The 20,628-nt window shown below is 34.4% G+C and overlaps 1 protein-coding gene and 1 pseudogene across 2 annotated transcripts; one reads left to right on the forward strand and one right to left on the reverse strand.

Annotated features, from left to right (window-relative positions):
• Positions 1-245: 245 nt before the first annotated feature.
• alc (5'-AMP-activated protein kinase subunit beta-1) lies at positions 246-8,993 on the reverse strand. Its single transcript, XM_085958101.1, has 5 exons — positions 8,552-8,993; positions 5,721-5,867; positions 4,458-4,589; positions 3,371-3,469; positions 246-1,483 (listed from the first exon to the last, which is right to left on the reverse strand). The coding sequence occupies exons 1-5, from the start codon at positions 8,879-8,881 to the stop codon at positions 1,337-1,339; spliced, it is 855 nt and encodes a 284-aa protein (XP_085814227.1). The 5' UTR covers positions 8,882-8,993; the 3' UTR covers positions 246-1,336.
• A 348-nt stretch (positions 8,994-9,341) lies between these two features.
• Positions 9,342-10,858, forward strand: LOC147078269 (ELAV-like protein 2 pseudogene; annotated as a pseudogene). Its single transcript, XR_015071918.1, has one exon. The product of XR_015071918.1 is annotated as an ELAV-like protein 2 pseudogene (transcript).
• Positions 10,859-20,628: the final 9,770 nt, after the last annotated feature.

Raw genomic sequence — 20,628 nt, forward strand, 5'->3', positions numbered from 1 at the left:
TCACAAGATCTATCATAACCCATGCCCCACGCGACATTTATGATGAAGCAACGACGAACCGGCTCAGGTTTACTGAATCAGAAGATAAGCTGAGAGCGGAATGACCATATCTTCAGCGGTTTGGTGGTCGTCCATATATTATAACGTCATGTCGGAGAGGGGAAGGGGTCTGATACAATGTGGTGAATTGTGAGTAAGGGAATAGGTAGTGTTGTATAAATGTAATATCATAATATGAGAAAATAAACTGAAATCAATCATTTTCAACAAATTTCTTTTTTTATGAATAGTGGAGAAGTTGGAGAAAAAAAAATCTAAAGCGCCGGCTAGACGGCAGCGACTTGCCTGCGTGGTATAGACTTTCACAGCGCTTTTCGGTTTGCGCATGGTTTCGTTTTTCCGTCCATAAGCGCGAGTTTCCTGATACAAACAGGTTTGCGCAGGTAAGCTTGTCGTAAAGCATGAGCATCTAACCGGTGCATTATGAAGTGTAGCAACGGGAGAAGGGGAGATCAAAAAATACCGATGATCGTATGTCATCTACATAATATAATGATAAATGGACAATCCCTTTATTGGAAAAGGAGAGCAGAATGCAAGTGGCCAAGGTTCATCTTTAACTGCAGCGCCACAAAGAAGTTGATCCCAAGGATACATAATATATATATTAAATACTGTAATGTTACGATATGCAGTCAACTCCAAATGTTGTGTCGAGTCATGGAATTATAAAATGACAGATAATCATAATGCAAATGTTATCATTACTCAATTTGTTATAAAAAATAATTTAAAATAAAATCTTTTCATCAACACCGGTGGCACTGCAACCCAATGTGGGTCTCAGCCGCCTCCGGGAAATGTTTCCACTCACATCTGTCTGCAGCGAGCTACCTCCCCTGCTTTAGCTTCCGGGTTGCCGGCTCTTTCTACACAGTCTATGTTTTAAAATAGTCTCTATTATTATGTCATGACGCCACAATTAATTTTTGCTACTTTGTTTACTACTTGTAGTTACAATAATTATTGGATTACCCTATTATGTGACTCATTCGTAACTCATCGTTTACACGCCTAGCAAGCAGATTTAAATATTATTGAAATGGGTAAATTATGAATATCTTTAAAAAGGCAACATGTCATGTAATTAATTAATAATTACACTTGGTGAAAGGAGCGTTTCCACGTCATCATCATCATCATCATATATTATTAGTAATAATAGAATCTTCCAAAAGCATAAGAGTGACTTGTAAATAATACTTAAATAAATAATTAAAGCTACACTGTACAAATCAGATTTGAAATAGACACAAGCGTGGAGAGCGACTCTCAATCAAATAGGCTTGTATAATAACGTGGTTACATATTTTTTTCTATATCTGTGAGTGGCCGATAATACCATAACACCGTCCTTTATAGATAAGGCATATAGATGATTTAACATAACGTGGTTCGGCTCCGGAAGCAATGTCGGCTCGCACTGAAATTAAAACAAATATACCTGTACAAACAATCAAATCTACATTATTCGGTTTAGATCGTGTCCGGAAATTTGTACATATGCAGTTCGCCGTATCACACATCACCGTGAAATGTTGTAGTTATCAGAAATATATGGTAGTATATTAAAGACCGTCCAACCTCTTTGGGTCGTATAGTACTGAGATAAAATTCATGTCTAAATAAAACACGGTTGTCGGTTTACATTAAGCCAGTGGCAAACAAATTTTTAAATAGCTGATATACTGAATTATTTGTTAGGTTAGGTTAGGTTTTCATTTTTGAATTCATGAATTTTGCCAAAATCGGCTATGAAAATGCTCCATGAACAACGAATAATTTTTTCATCTCAGTGCTATAGAGATGACTGTATAGTAAACGGTCATCTCTTTCCGATAAGAAAGCTCACGGCGAACTGTGCTACGGTGAAATTTAATGTAATATGTACAATTTACACGTAAAGGTAAAAATTTTAAAACGAACCAGCACCATCTGCAATTTTATTTGTATTCTTAGTTCGTTGAAAACAAATAAGCATGACTGACTAAGTTTATGTCGCATCTCCATAGCCTACCTCCACCCATCGCCATTGCTACCTATTTAGCTACCCACTTAAACATTATATCAGCTGCTGAATCATAATAAAAATATGTATAATATGTTTCCCTATTCACATTATAAACGCTGAAATATAATTCGGCAAAGTATCATGTTTTCACCGACCCTGGGATCCCCAGATCGAGAATACTAATCCTGAAATTCCAGGATTATAATTTTTACAAATCACAAAATGAATTACTAATTTACTCTTGTAGCAATTTAAACTAAAATAAATAATAAATTGAGAATTTATTTTATTGTAATATCTTGGATCCCATATATCAATGATGCTCCAACAACGTTAGACAATAATAAGTAAACACTGGTTTTTATATTGACATAATAAATGTCAATATGAAAACCAGTGTATAACCAATATAAAAACCTATATAGATATTATCTATATAGGTAATAATAAAAATTGATAGAGATAATAATATGACAATATTTCTAACGTAATTTATGACGATTGAGTATCAAAGGAAACGTATGCTTTAATATTCATTCAGAGACAAGTCAATTATTCATACATATTACATAATATTGTTATGTACACGAAACATTTATTATAGTAATACAGTCGAACTTGGTTCTTACAACCACAGAAATAGCGAGATCTCGGATGTGATGAGGAAACATTCGTTGACATTTTAGTTTATAATTTTCTCCATACATTTATTCACTTTTATAATGAGCTACTTCTCGGGTATACCGATTAATGTGTCGATCATTTAAAAACAACATTTTCAACCGTAAGCAATAAAATCCGACTTGGCAGTTAACTAGACCGATGCTGCCGGGATCGGATTATGTTTATGACACTAGTTAAGTGTCTAAGTACCCAATTGGTGTTTTCGCCGCCAACATTGAAAAAATATCCACGCATATTGTTGAAATTGCATGTAAAAAATCCAAGCTTTGTGAAGTCAGTAGGTACCTACTAGCGCCGGCGGCTCAGCACTTCATTACAATAAACAACTTCTTTTGTAGTTTATGAATGCCATGCTTATTTCGGGAATTTTTACAATGGTTTTCAGATTTTTTATGTTCTTTGCTTAAATAGAATGTGATGCGAAAAATGTTATATAACGAGTAATGCTTATAACGAGCAAATTCAGTCGGTCCCATCTTCCTCGTAATAACCAAGTTCGACTGTATGTGAATTTGTTTTAAAAGGAAAAAAAAGGTTTAAACTGTTTACCGAGATATTTCTATCACAATAGGTATAATAAATTCCTGTAATACTACAAAATTAGAAGATACTTACAGAGAGTGGGGTATCTTTGTTCAGAATAACTTGAAGCAAATGTGGAGGTAATATCGGAGGCCCAGCAACTTTATCCCATGGTTTACTTTGCGGTATTTCCTAAAATCAAAGAATATATCAACACGGAGTTGTCTAATGAATTGCAGACTCAATCCGAAGTTTGACGCTTCTTCTGCGGATAAAATGTTTGTGGTCATTTTGTGAAGGAGTGACAGTGTTTATTTTAATTCCTACAGTGAAGCTTTTATACTGCATATAAATGTATCAGTGAAGCCATTTGTGGGTGATTCACGGGCCGGTTGAATGAGACAGGAAAAGACAGGGGCTCGACTCCCCACTTGATGAATGGGGGACAGGGGCAGAGGAGATATTGGTGGCTCAGTCCCTCTACCCGTTGCAACAGTGTTTTCCTGACCTTCCTTTGAGTCGTCGGTCCCAAGACTTGTATCTGCCGCCGAGCCTTTGTTTTTACAACAAAACTTTTCGTGACATGTTCCAGATTGTAATATTGACTTTTATCGATGACTTTTCACTGTAGTGATTCTCGACTCGCTGACGTTTTAAATATTTTTTGTTGGAAAAGACCCACGCTTCTAAGATTAAAAAAAAACTTTACCATGTGGCAGACATACAGACCTTCTCTATGCTTATTATCCATTTCATTGGTTTCTTGGAAACCCAAGGACATGCCAATGACTAATACATAATACCTATCGTTCTGATAAACTGTATTTAAGATTCGATCAGCAGATTTTGTCCAACCCTTGATAATCAGTGGAACAGTAAGACAACATTGATTCACAAAAAATTGTGACACTCTGTAACAGTGATAAAAAAGCATGGCTCTTGAAGCTTAGACGAGAGAAATAGAGCGGGGCCAACCAAGAAAAGACTGCATAGAAGAAGATGGAAGCCACACAGTAAGACCGGACAACTGGAACGGAGGGTCAAGAGGTTAGGGATAGAAGTCAGTGGAAGAAGTCGATTCCCTCGCCGGGCTGTACCGCAACAAGAGAAGAGATTAGAGATGTCATGAAAAAATTAATATAGGTTAAGTATATTTTTTTTTATAGTACATTTAAATTACCTGAGAATATTCTCTCTGGACATAGGCGTGAACGCTCTCACTGTCAGTGGCTAAGGCCTGGAATACTTCAAAATCAGTCTTTTTCACCAACACCAAATTGTTCTTTGAACCCATTCCGTTGTCAATCAAATTCTGGAAACAAATAAATACAATAATTTATTAAAATTTTATCTTACAGTACTTATGTAGATCGTAACGATCAAGGAATCACAATCCACAGATCTTATTTTATAGTTGTGATTGCATTCGGTACACCCCATCATCAATTCGAATGAAACCTACACCGAGTATCATCATCAGCCTGAATCTATCCACTCCTGGATGTAGACCTAACCAAGCTGATTCTACTTCTCTCGGTCCTCTGTTTTGTACCTCTTGGGTACCACTGGACGACTTGATTTGTCCGATTGTCCCTTCTTCGAGCTATGGAGCACTGAGTATAAGCAGATGAAAAAGGAACCTGCCTGAGTGTGAAAGGGTGCTTGATTAAAACCATTCTTCATAAACAAAGGTTAGAGTAAAATAAGATAAAGCAACAGCTGTCAGCGTACAGTTTATCATCGCTACAATGTCAAAGCTCAATCACATTTGCCGGTATCCATGAACCTCCCCATCGGCTTTTGGAGCACAGATTTGTGGGGTTCGACGTGTGTTATCACTGTAGGAGTCTTCCAGGTGTTGTAGGTCATGGTGTTGAGGATGATGATGAAAAAGTCGAAGATGGATGCAGGAGCAAGTTTTATTTGCAGCGTAATGGTCGGTACAATAGTATATTACAGTAGTTATGTTACCATACTTATGATACGGGTCTGAACCCAGCATCTCGGTATAATGAGATGTTGTGTGGGACTGTACGGAGAAAAAGATTCTAACAGCCTGGGAACTTATATTCGAGTGACATTTCGATGAATTATTATTTATACAATCAAAATATCTAAAAAATATAATTTAGTAAATAATTATTTGATCGAGTCAGCAAATAAATGGCGATGGACATACGATTATTAATGCAGTCATATAATTTGATACCAAGAAAAATAGATATTTAATTTGTAATTCGATATCTCTAGAGATTGATGTACTGCACTCCTGAACGGAAGGTCATGATTTTTAATCCCATACTAGAGATAAGACCCTAGAGATAATAACCAGTCTTCGTAAAAAAGATCTGTGAAAATATAGAAATGTATGTGCTCTGTTTAGGAGCAGAAATCGTAATTTACCCATCATATTTTACCAAAAAAAGATGTGATTATAACATACCAAGCCTGGATCATGTTTCCATTCTCCGTCGACACAGAATTTGTACTCATGTTCGCCTTCCGGCAAATCAATTATAGTTACGAAATCCCCATGCGATTTCACCATCGGCAGGGTTTTCCATCCAGTAAATGTTCCACTAATATAAACCTGTAAAAAATACAATCAATTTATATTAAAATTAAGTCTCTTTTTGGACCTATAGAATATTTTTCGTTGCAAATCAGTGTTTTTGTATTTGTTATAAGACGGCCTTTCACTCAACGAACTTGGACTATAACTACGTGGAGTCGCATTATGATCTTATTGTATTACAACACTTGATGGTTATTCAATAACAGTTTTAGTATGGTTGAATGATTATTCAACCAATTACTGGTAGTCAAAGAAAAATTTTGTCAAATGGAAAGATCTACAGCCTGTTTTAATGTCTCTTTATAATATGTACATATGACATAATTTATAATGCAGCGATGTATTATAAGTATTCATCTAAATATTAAAAAAACAACAGGTTGATTCCATACAAAAACTTATTTTACGTTTGCAACACTGATGCAGTATTTTTATTTCAGCAGCCTTGGCATGTGAATCTAGCAAAGATGTCGAAAAAAACCATCTATAGATATGGAGCCTAAGGCTAAGCGTACGCTGGCATGCAGACGACGCAGTCCACGCAAACTCATAGTACCGGCACAGATTTCTGTGTGACGCATACACGTATTATTTTTATCTCCACTACCCTGCATAGCGCGGACTATATTGTCTATGCGCTAAATGTATGAAATTGAAGCAAAAAAAGGACCTCTAGTATACTAATTAAGTTAGCTACATATGACTTCACATTACAAGTTTATATAAAGAAGATTTCACATTTCAGTATTTTACTATGACATTTGTTTAATAATTTGTAAGGACGCCATCAGGTGTGGTGAATAGCAAAAAAAGAAAGGTTTTGAAAAGACAGTATATTTTGGGCAAAAAAATAGTTCACCCCTGTTCACGCACATATCACTTACTACACAGCATTCTACTAGAATTTTAGATTCACCTAACTCCTAATTAGTCGATTACATATTATGTAGGAGTGGTCGATGGTGTGGTAGATGAAAGACGACCGTGGTTATTCGTGATAATGGAGAAGTGAGAGTTTATTTTTATGCTTACATAAGTACAAGGGTACAATCAGTACAATATAATAGGGGTAGGTGTTATTATCCGAGGCACTAAGTTCTCTAGCAAGATACAAGTTTATCAAGTGAATGTTACGGAGAGACTGCCTTCTTTCCTCCCGACAGCCTTTTATTGAACCTGTCACGATGGAAAATGCTTACCTCGGTGTCTCAGCCATTTGGGAATATCACTGAGGTAAACAAAGTGCTTACTAAGTCGTAATTCGATTGTGTGAAAAATGCATACAAAGAAATTACACTAAACAATAATCATTTTAACTAATTTTAATTAATCAACAATAATTTGAATTCATATGTCATGAATTCTACTGACACTGCTTAGTTTTTACAGAACCAGTGATAGCCTCACATACATCATTATATGTACACATAATGCCAAAATAAGCGTAAAACACTTAAGGCTATACTTCAGTTGAGGCATGGTCTAAAAAGATCGTGGCTAGGCGATGCGCGGATTGTGCAAATGACGCGTGCCGAACAAAACATAATCTGTCATAAAAAGTCAACATGCGTCCATTTAATGTTATGTTTATTGTTATATTACTAATAATAATAGTATATTCATTCACATGTTTTCTTTTTTAAGTACATACGTAAAGTTTTTTAGTCATCTTTACACGATTTAAGAATATTTTCATCCGACGCCATGACAAAACAAATCGACATGCAGACACCTCGACTACGGTGACTATGGTGAAGCGAGTTTTATTTGCAATGTAAACACCCACGGTGGCCGCGCGGCTTAAGCGTTGGACTATAACGCCGTGGGTCCCAGGAACGAATCCTGGGTCTGGCAAGTACACATATTGTTTTTCAATTTGTGTCTGTCAGGGTATGGCCCTAATAGGTTGAGCAAGTGGCTGACATCCATTTCTCGTAAAAAATAAAAATCTGTTAATACAAACCTCTACTCTGTGGATGTCCATATGATCCTATTAGGATCGGATATGGTCGAAAGAAAGAAAGAAACTGTCGGTACAAGAGTATGTTACAATACTTATGATACTGTCCGAGGTCCGAATCTCGGTAGAATGAGATGTTGTGCGGAGCGATACAGAGACTGGGATACCAACAGACCGGGAACTTATATTCGAGTGACATGTCCAATGAATTATGATCCGCTATTTATTGATGTAATCACAATCAAAATAATATCTTGAAAAGAATATTTGGGAAATAATTATTATAATTGAGTCAGCTACCATATAGACTTTGTGTCATCGGATATAGCTGACTATGTGGAAAAATGGATATCAGGGGAATTATCATTGCAGTCAGCTATTTACTGAGTTTGCCGTAATTGGACACTACGGGAAATGGATATTTAATATCACCGATCAATATGCTGACACGGGTTGAGTTGTTTATCCCATGAAAGGATAAGAACTAATAATCTCATTTCAAAGTTTAAAATTTCAATATATAAATTAATATAAAGAGAAAATGTATTTGTGAAAAATGTGGATATAACTTTTGAATGACGATGAAATTAATTGAACTTGCTGCCCACTATTTTCATTAATCGACAGCCTAATTAAATGATCAATGTCAATTTAATTGGGAAAGAATGTTGAAGATGACATAAGGATAGTGTTTATCATCATACATTACAGAATACAGACGCATCTAATTTATATTAACCTGTTTTCCTCCGCCTTCCCATTTAAATACCGTCGGAAGGACTTTACGATTGTCGGGAATTTTCGTTCCTTCGGAAACCGTGTTGGAGCGAGGACGCTGTCGACCCGCGAACTCCAAGTCATTTTTAGACAGGGGCTTCGTAAAATATGGCTCGTCGTCGTCATTGGACACTTCGTCGTCTCTGAGAGATGCCCTTCTAGCGGACGGTTTATACTCGGTTTTTTTGTCAAAAATAAAAGCCTCTCCTTCTTTCATCGGCGACGAGGGCCCCGTCTCGAGTGAAGTCGATTTGAGCCTCTCCCTGGGCGGATTGCTACCGGCGTTCCCCATTACAAATTATATCTACGACTATTATTAGGGGTCAAATCATTGAATGTTTTAAACAATCGCACAGAAATTCTATGAATATTACCACTTCATGTCAACTGATGTCAACAGGAGCGAAGTGTTGTCAATACTTCAATAGTCATTCTATTCTATAACAAGTATCCTTTAATATAAAAATTACTTCATTATCTATATATTTCTCTTACATTTTAAATTCATTTAATTCTTCAAAAATTTTACTGTTTTCAAATTTGTTTTAAACGGCTTTATAATGTACTGAAAATATTTTGAAACTACCACAAAATAATACTAATCGCAGCATTTAAGTACTGTCAATTAATTGATGATTAAACGACTTTTTCATAAAATTTTTCAATAATCTTGAACAGTTTTTAGAGTGTTGGTTCGATATTCGATAGGTATGAAAGGAAGGAATCAAATTACCTACTTTCTTGTTGTTCGCAAAATTGTCTCCTGACAAGTGACAACACTTGATTTAAACGTCAATGATCAAAAACAATTAAAAATGTCGGAACCGTGTCATGACGGTAATTGTCATGGTGCTACTAATAATTATGTCGGTGAGGAATCGCCCACTAAGTTAATCGTTAATTACATTCCTGAAATAATGAACCAGACCATGATGTATTCTTTATTTGCGTCAATGGGTAAATTAGAAAGTTGCAAACTAATTTCTAATCGGGGTTATGGCTTCGTGGAATATAGTTCTCCCGAGGATGCCGAAAAAGCGCGCAAAGCGTTCAACGGACTCCCCATGCAGAATAAAACGTTAAAAGTTTCACACGCACTGTTAAACCCGGACACGAAGCCGCCCGTCAAGCCGGAGGCCGACTGGAACCTGTACGTGTGCAACCTGCCGAACGAGATGACCCTTCAGGACCTTCACAATCTGTTTCTGCCGTTCGGGAAGATCGTCAACTCTCGCATCGCCGCCGGGATCGCGTTTATTTTATACGAGAACAATTACGAGGCGGAGAGAGCCATCCACCACATGAACGGACTGGTGCCGGAGGGGTTCGTCCACCCGCTGACCGTCAAGTACGCCAATAAGCCTAATCCGAATAAGCAGAGGACCGGGCACGTGCCTCAGATCGCCGCCAGAGGGGTGATCTGCCCGCCCAAGGGCTACAGCTGGTATAGTTCCGTAGGAATTCACGACCATAACATAGCTACGAATTGGTCCATTTATGTTTACAATATCGCTTCCGAAGTGGAAGAATTAACTCTGTGGCAACTGTTCGGCCCGTACGGTGCCATCGTGTCAGTGAAAATAATCAAAGATCACCAAACGCATAGAAGTAAAGGCTTCGGCTTCGTGACCATGAGAAATTATGACCAAGCCGCCATGGCGATCCAGGCTTTAAACGGGTATATACTAATGGGACAGCCGCTGTCCGTTAGCTTCAAAACGCAGAAGAGATAATGTATATTTTTACATTTTTTGAAATATGTTAGCGTTCATATTTTGAATTTGGCTTTGCTCAGAGTGAACTTGACATCTTCCTTTCGACTCCATTTTTTTATTTGCTTTACTTTATGATTTCTTTGTTTACCTTTAAACTTAAACGAATATATCAGTCTCACGGCTGGACCACCTCCATTTCTCCGACTGCCGGCGGATATTTAAAATGAGTGATTTGATAATTATATTATAAATTCAATCTTTAAATATTAAATTATGTTTATCGGTTACTTTTTAAACATTTTAAGGTGCATATTCATTTTTTTTTATTTACTTTGGTGCCATTTTACACGAGGCACGTTGCGTTAAGTAAGAGAAACGATGGATTGAGCCGTCTTGTTACTTTTTATTTATTATGTTAATTTATAGCATTTAACGGATGTTATGAGAGATTTGTGTGTTTTGCTAATTATTCTTTATTTTGAAAGAATCCAATGTAATTTCAATATAATTTGTTAATACGTTTGCTGAAATAAATTGCTGGGTTGGCCTACATATCTCTTTGTTTCATTTACTTACTCATATTACATCAATTTTATTATTTTAAATCATCAGTAGAATAATATTAGACTAAGGCTTATTACCATATTGACCAAAATCTCAGTACTACATTATATGTCAATCTCAATCGAATAGTCATTAATCATTTATCTACTCGACTGCTGAAAAGAATTTAGTTATTATCCTTACTTATTAAATGGTAATCAATTTTCAGTAATTTTCTCCTAAAATATTTCTTAACGCTTACTCACAATGTTCACTTTATATTTAGGTCAATATGGTAGTTAGCAAAATATGTGTCTTAATTAATATATTGTGTTGCTTTATATTTTGTTTTATCCTATTCTATAAACTTACCCATCTCTATATTTAAAATAATAATTACCTACATTATATTATTCATTCTTAAGACTTAAGTTGGCCTATTCTTATATTTAACGCGTGTTCTTCTGATTTATGTTAACGTACTTAATACAATCAATGTCAGAATGTGAATTAAAATTAGATTGCATTTTTGATTGTCATGCAAGTATAAGTATTCACACATGACATTATTGATATTGATAAGTACAATATAACATATAACTTGTTTATCCATCCTCGGGTGGAATACTTAATAATGATAAATTAATGTATCTGTTACTAGCATAGGTAGGCTTGATAATTATTTTTGCTGACAGCTATTTTGCAATAAGCGGGTATTGTTATCATTGGAAGATCTAAATGGTCGGTTTGTTATTGATTGTTGTAATTATTATGAACTTCCTGTCAAGTATGTACCTACTTGTTTACGTTTTTCATTACAAACTCAATCATTTACTTGAAAATAACAATGTTAACCAGGGGCGGTTCGTCTTCAGAGGCCACAGGGGACAACCCTCACCGGTATTTGTCTTATTAATCAAAGAGATTTAGAATTTTAAAATAATATATCCTTACAAAGTTATCTAAAATATTAAATTATTCACATAAATACCCCAACTTTTCTGCCCCCTTGTTTCACATTCACACTAACTCTTTTCGTTTGAGTCAGATGACTGCATCACAGTGTGTGAAGTGCGGTATTGTCGCAGAGCATAAGCGGCAAGCCCCTTCCCCCCACTCAAATTATCATGATGCATTCATACATTCACTTAATTATATCTAATGGCCAACTACTGCAAACGTGCCAGTCGCGTTGTTAGCACTAAATGAGTTAAGCATTAAAATAAAACATTTACATGTTTTATTTGCACTGTACCCTCTTGACATGCATAAACTTAATAATTTATTTAAACAAACTCCATTCTTAACTTTGAAAGTAGAAGAAAAATTAGAAATCAAGAAACTTAGTGGTTTATTGATAATTGAGGTAGATGCTGAAGATTAAACGAGTGATATACAAATGGGTTAGTAGCCATTTTCACATCCCTACATACCTTGGCTATGTATAAAACAGGATTCAAACGAATAGCTGCTTTATATGAAGGGATACAAGTATTTTATTCACAACGTTAAAGTCATTATTTTCATAGCAAACAAACATAGTTTGAATGTTTTGGCTTAACTTATCATCTTTTAAACACTAACAACTTTACTAATCATAAAGAAATATCAATACATGTCATGGAATAGTAATAAAAGATCATTTGAGACACAGACTTTATTAACAGAATGTTGAAAACAGTCATGTAGAAAAACCCTCAGAACATTAATTAATTATTGTACTGACTCTGACCCCATCTGTTTTTGTGACCGTGAGACACCACTGATGTTAACATTGTAGAATAGAATATTTATTATCACGATTCTAAAACGTAGGCTCAAATCAAAGATAACTTCATTATATCATCACATTAGCCCTTGTCTTGTTTTGAAGACAATATTGTTATACCCAAATTCCTATTACATTCATTTAAATGTGGGAGTACTCCATGCCTTAATTAGATTATACCAAAACAGGATATGTGTAGGGTCATTTTAAATGCTGTGGCTAAATCTAACCAATGTTCGCAGCCAAGCAATCTTGAAATCATCAATTCTTTATAAAAAAAATACCCTAAGTGTTAAGAGAAATGTTATTTGTGAAGATTTTTTTACTTCTCAATGATGTATGTCTGCTTGATTTTAATACATTTTTTTTCATGAATGAAAAGATATTTTCTTCTTTATCTACCTACCTGTTTCTGCACATCCCTAAACTTAGACCTTTCCCATTTTTCTATCCAAGCAATTAATAGATTCAACATCTATTTTTCAATGAAATTTTAATGCAATCCATTCTCCATCCTGCTTTACTTTCTTCCCGTTATGTAATCTTGTCTACTGTTATCAGTACATGACCTGTCATAAGCAGAGTCTAGGACGATTGCACACTGCTGACTGGTTGCCAAGACAACTGGACTCTGGACTTTTGTGCGCCGCATTGACAAATGAAATGCGGAGACGAAATATACATAGGTACATTATGATTTAAACCAGCGAGTAGACAAGCGAGCCTATTAAGTCAAGTATCTACCTATAATAAAACAAGGTTTATGATTCTTGCAAAGATGGTGTGCTTTCACATTCCAATCTTACAATGAACCTTATTCATATGTATATATTGTGCAATAATATTTACAATTAGTCAATATTCTGCAAAATATTCAATTTTTCTACAAAATTTCAATTGGTACAATTCAACCAAACAATCAAGACGATTGCACAATATTATTAACAAAAGCTGCCAATGTTGATCTTTATAGGTAGCAATATTCTTGATCCTTTGGTCGTTACTTTGAATTTAATATCATTGTGCCGATCAAAAGATTGTTATAATACATTGCGCAATATAAGAATGTAAATCAGACCATCGACATGAGTCTTTGCAACAACTATAAACTTTGTTGTTTTATTACAATTACATTAAAATTAATACTATCGACCGAGGGTACTTGACAGAACTTATGGGAATCATCCCACCAGTGGCGCACACAGGGGGGGGCCGAGGGGCCCTGGCACCCCCCAAACATGAAAATTATCAGAATGATTTAAAACATTGGAATTGAAAGGCAATAAACTATACCTTGGGCTTAGACAAATAAAAACACGGCAAAAAATGATTTGTAATTATTCTCCAGCACCCTTTTTAGAAAAATTTCTTAGATTTTAATTTCTAACACAAAAATTTCGAAACACTAATTTCGGGTTTTTTTAGAAACCCAATCCCTAATGGAACTGTCAAAAAATTCTCGGTGTCCACCCGAATTCCGGAGTGGTGTAGGTCGTGGCTGAGGAGGGCTGACAGGGCTCTAGCCTGGGGGCCCGACGTGTCGGGTTGACCAGATAAGTGAGATAAACACAAATCATAAATGAGCTTTAATAGTAAAAAAAATTTGCCTGCATACTTCATGCCCATGAACATTTTAAATTATATAATTGTGCAATATATTTTCTGATTATTATGTGTCGATACTCGACAGCTATTATTATTAAAGTTAGATGTATTAAAAATCGCCAATAATTCACTGTGTATATACCCTTAATTTTAACTAAAACACAATTTGAAAAACATTAATGTAGTTTTTTGCACTGCCTTTAATCTTACCGGTAGGTAGGGGGCCCGCCAAATATCCTAGCCTGAGGGCCCGTTTCAGGATGTTGGAGCCATGGTATAGGTACACCGAGTGTACTAGACAAAAGATCGATAAACGAGAAATTAGGCTGTGTTGTGTTGAGTAGGTTTGTGTATAAGTTAAATGCAATAATACTTTTTTTTGCCCATTTTCAATTAATATTTTGGAACCTCAATAAAAAATACCAAAAATCGACGATAAACATTCGCGAAAAGTAGGACTACACCCACTACAGTCGGTGGTAGTGTAAATCAAAAGAACATTTTTTCAGTGGAATTCGGCACACATATTGTAGCTCTCTAGATCAAGCGGGTAGCACAGCCGATATTATTTGAGTAATGTTTTAGCATACTAGGCGCACATGTCCAGCATGGTCGCTGTTAGTCACTTCCAATCCGCCAGTCGCTGATGACACGCTCAACGGTTACCGCCACTATGCCTCCAATTTAATAAAAATTAGGAGAAACTGTAAAAATATACCGCCGTGTATTGTGAAAATAATTATATGAAGGAAAAAGAGCCTATGGGACTAATTTATATTCTCCTTGGGCCCCCCCCAATATTAAAACCTGAGTGCGCCACTGCATCCCACTACTGCAGAACAACCATCTCTGGTATCACACCCTCATAAAACTAAGGAAAAAATAACAATGAGTAATTTGAATGGTTTCCTCAGATAGGCATGGTAACATTAAACAACAATCGAAAAATGGATGTGAAATCCAGTCAACTCTACAGACATTCAAACTGAACTAGCAAGCACTGTATATACATAGCCCGCAAGTATAAATAATTCTGGATGTGAACTCAAATTAAAGCATGTCAGAACAGTGCGACTTCTAAGTCACCACAGTCATTTCTGGAACTAAAACTCTCCCCCTGCTACTACATTCCTGTGTGTGTTCGATATAGAGTGAAGTTTTATTATCAAAAATGCATAAAACTTTGCGAAAGCAGACGATGAGCTTTATTTTGAATGTAGAAGTATTGTGAAGAGGAGAAACAGAAAAGAAAGCTTTTAATTCCTCTCAATAGTGCCAGAGATAGAGCGTCTGCTATGACAAATCAACACGCAAAGAACACATGACTTAATAGTATCAGCGCAGAAAAACCATGTGACGTAGAAGACTTGATATAGAAGTTCGTCTATATGTATCGTATTTAAGTTGTCAACATTGTGCAACTAATGATAATCATCTTCAACTGGAAAAATGAATAATATTTGTCAAGTAAAGTTGTCTTTTACCTGTAAAAACTCACCAAGTGCAGTCATGGCCGAAATATATTAGGTATATAAAAGGATTTTTCCCAATATTCTCTATAAAAAAATCTAAACGTATGAAGTATGGGAGAGGACGAGATTATATCCATAGGCATCATATATCATTTATCTTCTTGATGACGAAATCCACATAAAAGTATTTCATAAATGCTTACTTGTAAATTAGAAGAATACACATTTAAGTAATGAGTAAACTACAGGAAATGCATAGATTGTGGGTGAACACATCACATTTTTTCTTCATAGCCAGCATCTTACTATGAACCGCTCTCCTAAATTTGTCTTTTAGGTATTATTGATTGGTCTACTAAAAATGAGTACCTATATTTTTTTTAAACCCAATCATTGCTTTAAAATGATAGCATCATAAGTCAATGTCTACCAATAATACAAATTTAAATTAATATGTAAGTAGAACAAAAAACACATTAAAAGGTTAATAGCTCTATTCAGCTAATATAACAGCATAAAAAAAAGATAAATCATTTTGTTGCAGTAAATTTTTTATTCATCTTTCATAATTTGTTATTTCCATGTAGGTTTTACAGGTATTGGAAATAAAGTGTTAATTGAAGCTACTATTTCCAAGCCCGGCTCACTCCAATATTGTCGAATGAATGTCATTTTGTAAAGAAAAATACATTTTAAAAGTATTTTTTAGGTAGCAATCTAAAACCCGGCTTCGTTACATACAAAATATCATTCCAAAATAATGTGAAACTTTCAAATGTGGCTTATTCCACAATCATTTAGTTTCAAAGACGGATCGTTTCACGTTAGCCAATGGGAGCTCAGCTTTGGGGTCACGTGGTTAATAATGTCGGGTACAATTTGTATGACAATTGTGTTGTGACCGCTCCTTATATAATTCAAGTTTAAAGGTGTTCTTTGATTAACTGAAGCAGTTATTTGTATAAATAAACATAATAGACGTTACTGTTTCATATGTTATGGCATTAAAAGCTAGAAAAGGGGAAAGGAAACCATAAAAATGGCAATGAAATGAAGCCAAAAAACGTCAGTGTTTACCTAAATGTCATAAAAATTTTAATATTATTTTATTTAATTAATTATTCTGATTGACGATAGTTTTGAATAATTGAAACTGGTCATAATAATTGCTATCTAAAAATTGCCTATAACATTTTGGTGGTATGCCATTTGGTTACATACTTTCATAGGCGGATTAATCCAAATCGTTAAGTTTCAAAAATGGCTCATTCCAACTCGGCTTGATCCAAACATTAAAATTAATGTAAATAGATTCTTTATTAATATAGAAATGAATAAGTTTCCCTTTGTTTTCTATTTTAAGTATGCTACACTACAAATTAACTAAAAAATCATACAACTTGGTCTTATATTTGCCTGTATAAGTTTATTGCATTTTGCCGCGAAATATGTTTTGGGAATGAGCCGGGTTTGAAAATAGTGGCCTCAATTAATAATAGCGGATTTTTTGGCAGTGTACCAATATGAATTGATTATATCGAGAAAAGAAGAAACTTTCAACTATCTTCCCTATGTGAATTGATCCATAATCAAAACGCTAATTTTAAATATCCATCCCATTAAAACTATCTTATACTCGTTGGATTCTGTAATTCTAGTTAGATGCAACTGTAAAAGTGTACGAGTTGTTTTGCAACATTTACAGTTTTAATAAGTGCCGATAAAACCAGTAAACAATGTTATCAACCGTGAAGCGTAACACCTACTATGCAGTATGTTTGTTTACAAATAATAGTAATCATATTTGCAAAATATTGTGTGTATTTATTTCATGTGAGGTTATAAAATATTTGATTAAGATCAGTGATTTTTTTGTTTCTCGTACAATATCTGCCGAGCGACTATTGATAAGGTTTGTTTCATTATCATAAATACTAGACAGCTTTAAGGCCATGCAAGCAGGTAGGTGCCGAGTCGATAAGATAGTAAAATGAAAACTCGCATGAGATGTAATGTTACTTACATCTAATTTATTATCATAGTGATAAAATATTATATTGATAATAGAATTTATATAAGAGTTGTAGTTAGAATAATATTGTAGGATAAAGATAAGATTATAAAAAATCATGGCTAGGTTTTAGAATTGTTTGACACAGTACCTATAGAACAGGCGTCTTTAAACTTTTTGAACTTGTGTTATCAGTATTTAATAAAGCCTTCCTCAAATAAGATTTGAAAAATGCCCGAATCACGTGAGCCGTATGATGCTCACCTAGTCGCTGTAATCAGCTGATGTACTGAATTATTACTTCTAGTTCTATTTAATGAAATCGCGGTACTTTTACTTTTTAAGTAATTTATTTATATCAAGTCATTTGTAATTATTGCAGGATTGACCCACGGTTCGTTGAAGAATTTCTCCCAACCCCTTCCGCCCATCTTGATCCGTAGCTTTCCACTGTGACCTATTTTCGCTGATAGGAGCGCTGCAACCTCATACGAGAAGAATGTATCTCCGTATTCGTTAAACTCGGTAGGCTACGCCGGGCGGGTCGTGTAGAAAGAAAGGAGTGATCGACCGCCGAGGGACTCCCGGAAACCGGACCGGATTGTCGGAGGTCGATCGGAAGGCCCAGACTCCAGCGGTTGGACAGTGTCAACGGAGATACGATGAGCGGCCAGCGCAGACAACCGGAGGAGACTGGCCCGGAATAGAGAGAGATGGATATAATTATTGGAGAAGGCCGGGACCTGCTCTGGGTTGTTGGGCCGGTTATGATGATATTTTCGCTGGATTAAATCATTTAATTGATCCTATGGGTTTTCAAGTAGCCCTTATTGACCGTTCGTTAGTCGTTGGGTCACTTTTGAAAATGCTTTTCTGGTTCTAGATGCGCTTATCTGTAATACAATGACAATATTACTTATTTATTTGCTAGAAACTATCTTTAGATGTATCACAATTTTCAAACATAGCATTAAAAAGTTTAAGAGTTTATAATAAATAGGACTCATCTGAAGTAGATATATTAACAGGATTTTTAGGTATGAAAATGTCAATTATAAGTAAGTAATAATTTGTTGACAAAAATGTTGTAATGTTTACAATAACCAATAAAGCCTTAATAGACAATCAAATAATTCATAGGCTGATGTAAAGCATATCGCAATTGGTAATTATTAATCTCTTCAAACTGTTGTACAACACCTCAAGTACATAATATTATTATGTAATACTTAATATATCAACCTTCCGTATGAGTTACGATTGGGTAAATATTTATTACACAATAAGAATAGATATTAAATAAAAATCAGTATACGGTTGTATGAACATATTTTTATTTTAAATAATCTTTCAACCAACAATGACAAGAAGCTCTGTTCTATAATAATCGGATCGCCTACATTCAAAACAATTTTCAGTTAAGGTAAGGCAATAAAATAAACGCAAGATAAATATTTCGCCAGTATTAAGAAAGTTAGTGACGACAAATCGGGCATAGGTAAACCACAAAAGTTTATGTTTTCATTTATTTTATTATTTATCTATGGAATGATTCATTATAGCTCTATGTCCATTTAAAATTTTCAATAAAATATTTTCTTGATTAAAATCATGAAACGTGTTTGTTGTCTCTTTAATAAATTTTGAGTTCAGAAATAATGATTCAGCTGTATTAACTTGAAATTTTTTTTTGTATCAATCAGCCGGATTAGAATGGTAGAGAGTCAACCTCAAAATTTTCGAGACGCAAGTGCAAATCGCGCATCTGAAAAATTCAGATATTATAGTTTTTCAATGTGAATAATTTGGATCCAAAACAGAGAACAAGAACGTTGAACGAATGATAAACAGCCATTCCCTAAAATAAGCTTTATTAAAAATGTGCGCCCAGATTCTAAGTCAATAATAAAAAACAATAGATAATAATTCATTCCATGGCACTTGGAGTTTTGTTTTAAATTAGATGAATCATTGCAAATTTCTTTTCTATTGATAATGGTCAAAATAGAATCTTCTTTAAAACCTCTTCTATCAACGATAAAAATATACCTCCGCATTATAAGATGATGCAACTTATTCAAATTCATATTTATGTTGCCATATTTTACAAAAAATAATTTGAGACAGAATTAGTTGACATAATTGAAATTCATTTTAGAATATCCAAAGTGACAGGGTGCAACAAATGAACAATAATCAAAAAATTAAATACATCTACATAATTCATTTTGGTTTTTAAAACTAAACAAATCGATGGCATATGTATTGGGATTGTTCATTAATAACAGAATAAAATATTAACACAATTACAATATACGTAATACGATAAAATTCAATAAAAAATCAATAACAAAACATATCTCCATAAATTAAGATTTTTATTTTCCATAATACACAAAAATTACAAAAAAATTGAAAGAAACAAATTTTAATTTCATATTTTAAATTGCAATTCCATAAAAAATTATTAATATCCGTTTCAAACCACAAATAGATTTTTAAATGTGTAGTGATTTTTGTTAAAACCGATCTAAATGCCGTTGACAAAAAGTAATCATCGTCAAGAAGTGAATAAGAAAATTAATTACAATACTTTAAATCCTCCTTGTTATCAGAAATAACTTTCAATCAATTAGTTATATTATATATATATATATATATATTTATATAAAGTTTACTGTATATTATTATGCTGTGCCCCATATGGCAGAAGATATTTATAAACAATAATAAATTATTACCATTATTGTGAACACATAGAAAGTCATAACAAAAGAAAACAATGTAAAAAAATAAAATGGATTATAATAATATGAGTAGGCGCCGTGGAGTTTAAAATTATTGACAAAATATCAGACCAAAGATGGGGAAGTATTGCTTATAATTTTGGCAGTAACATTTTAATAATATATGTAGGACACAAAT

This window comes from Rhyacophila brunnea, unplaced genomic scaffold (genome assembly GCF_057557595.1).
Source record: "Rhyacophila brunnea isolate RB1 unplaced genomic scaffold, BYU_Rbru_1.0 scaffold_11, whole genome shotgun sequence".
NCBI classification, from domain to species: Eukaryota; Metazoa; Arthropoda; class Insecta; order Trichoptera; family Rhyacophilidae; genus Rhyacophila; species Rhyacophila brunnea.

Coding starts and splice junctions, on each gene's coding strand:
- alc (XM_085958101.1), bottom strand. CDS start 8,881: ATGGGGAACGCCGGTAGCAATCCGCCCAGGGAGAGGCTCAAATCGACT. Junction 5,868..8,551: donor GGGAAGGCGGAGGAAAACAG/GTTAATATAAAT, acceptor TATTTTTTACAG/GTTTATATTAGTGGAACATT. Junction 1,484..3,370: donor ACAAAGATACCCCACTCTCT/GTAAGTATCTTC, acceptor TTTTAATTTCAG/TGCGAGCCGACATTGCTTCC.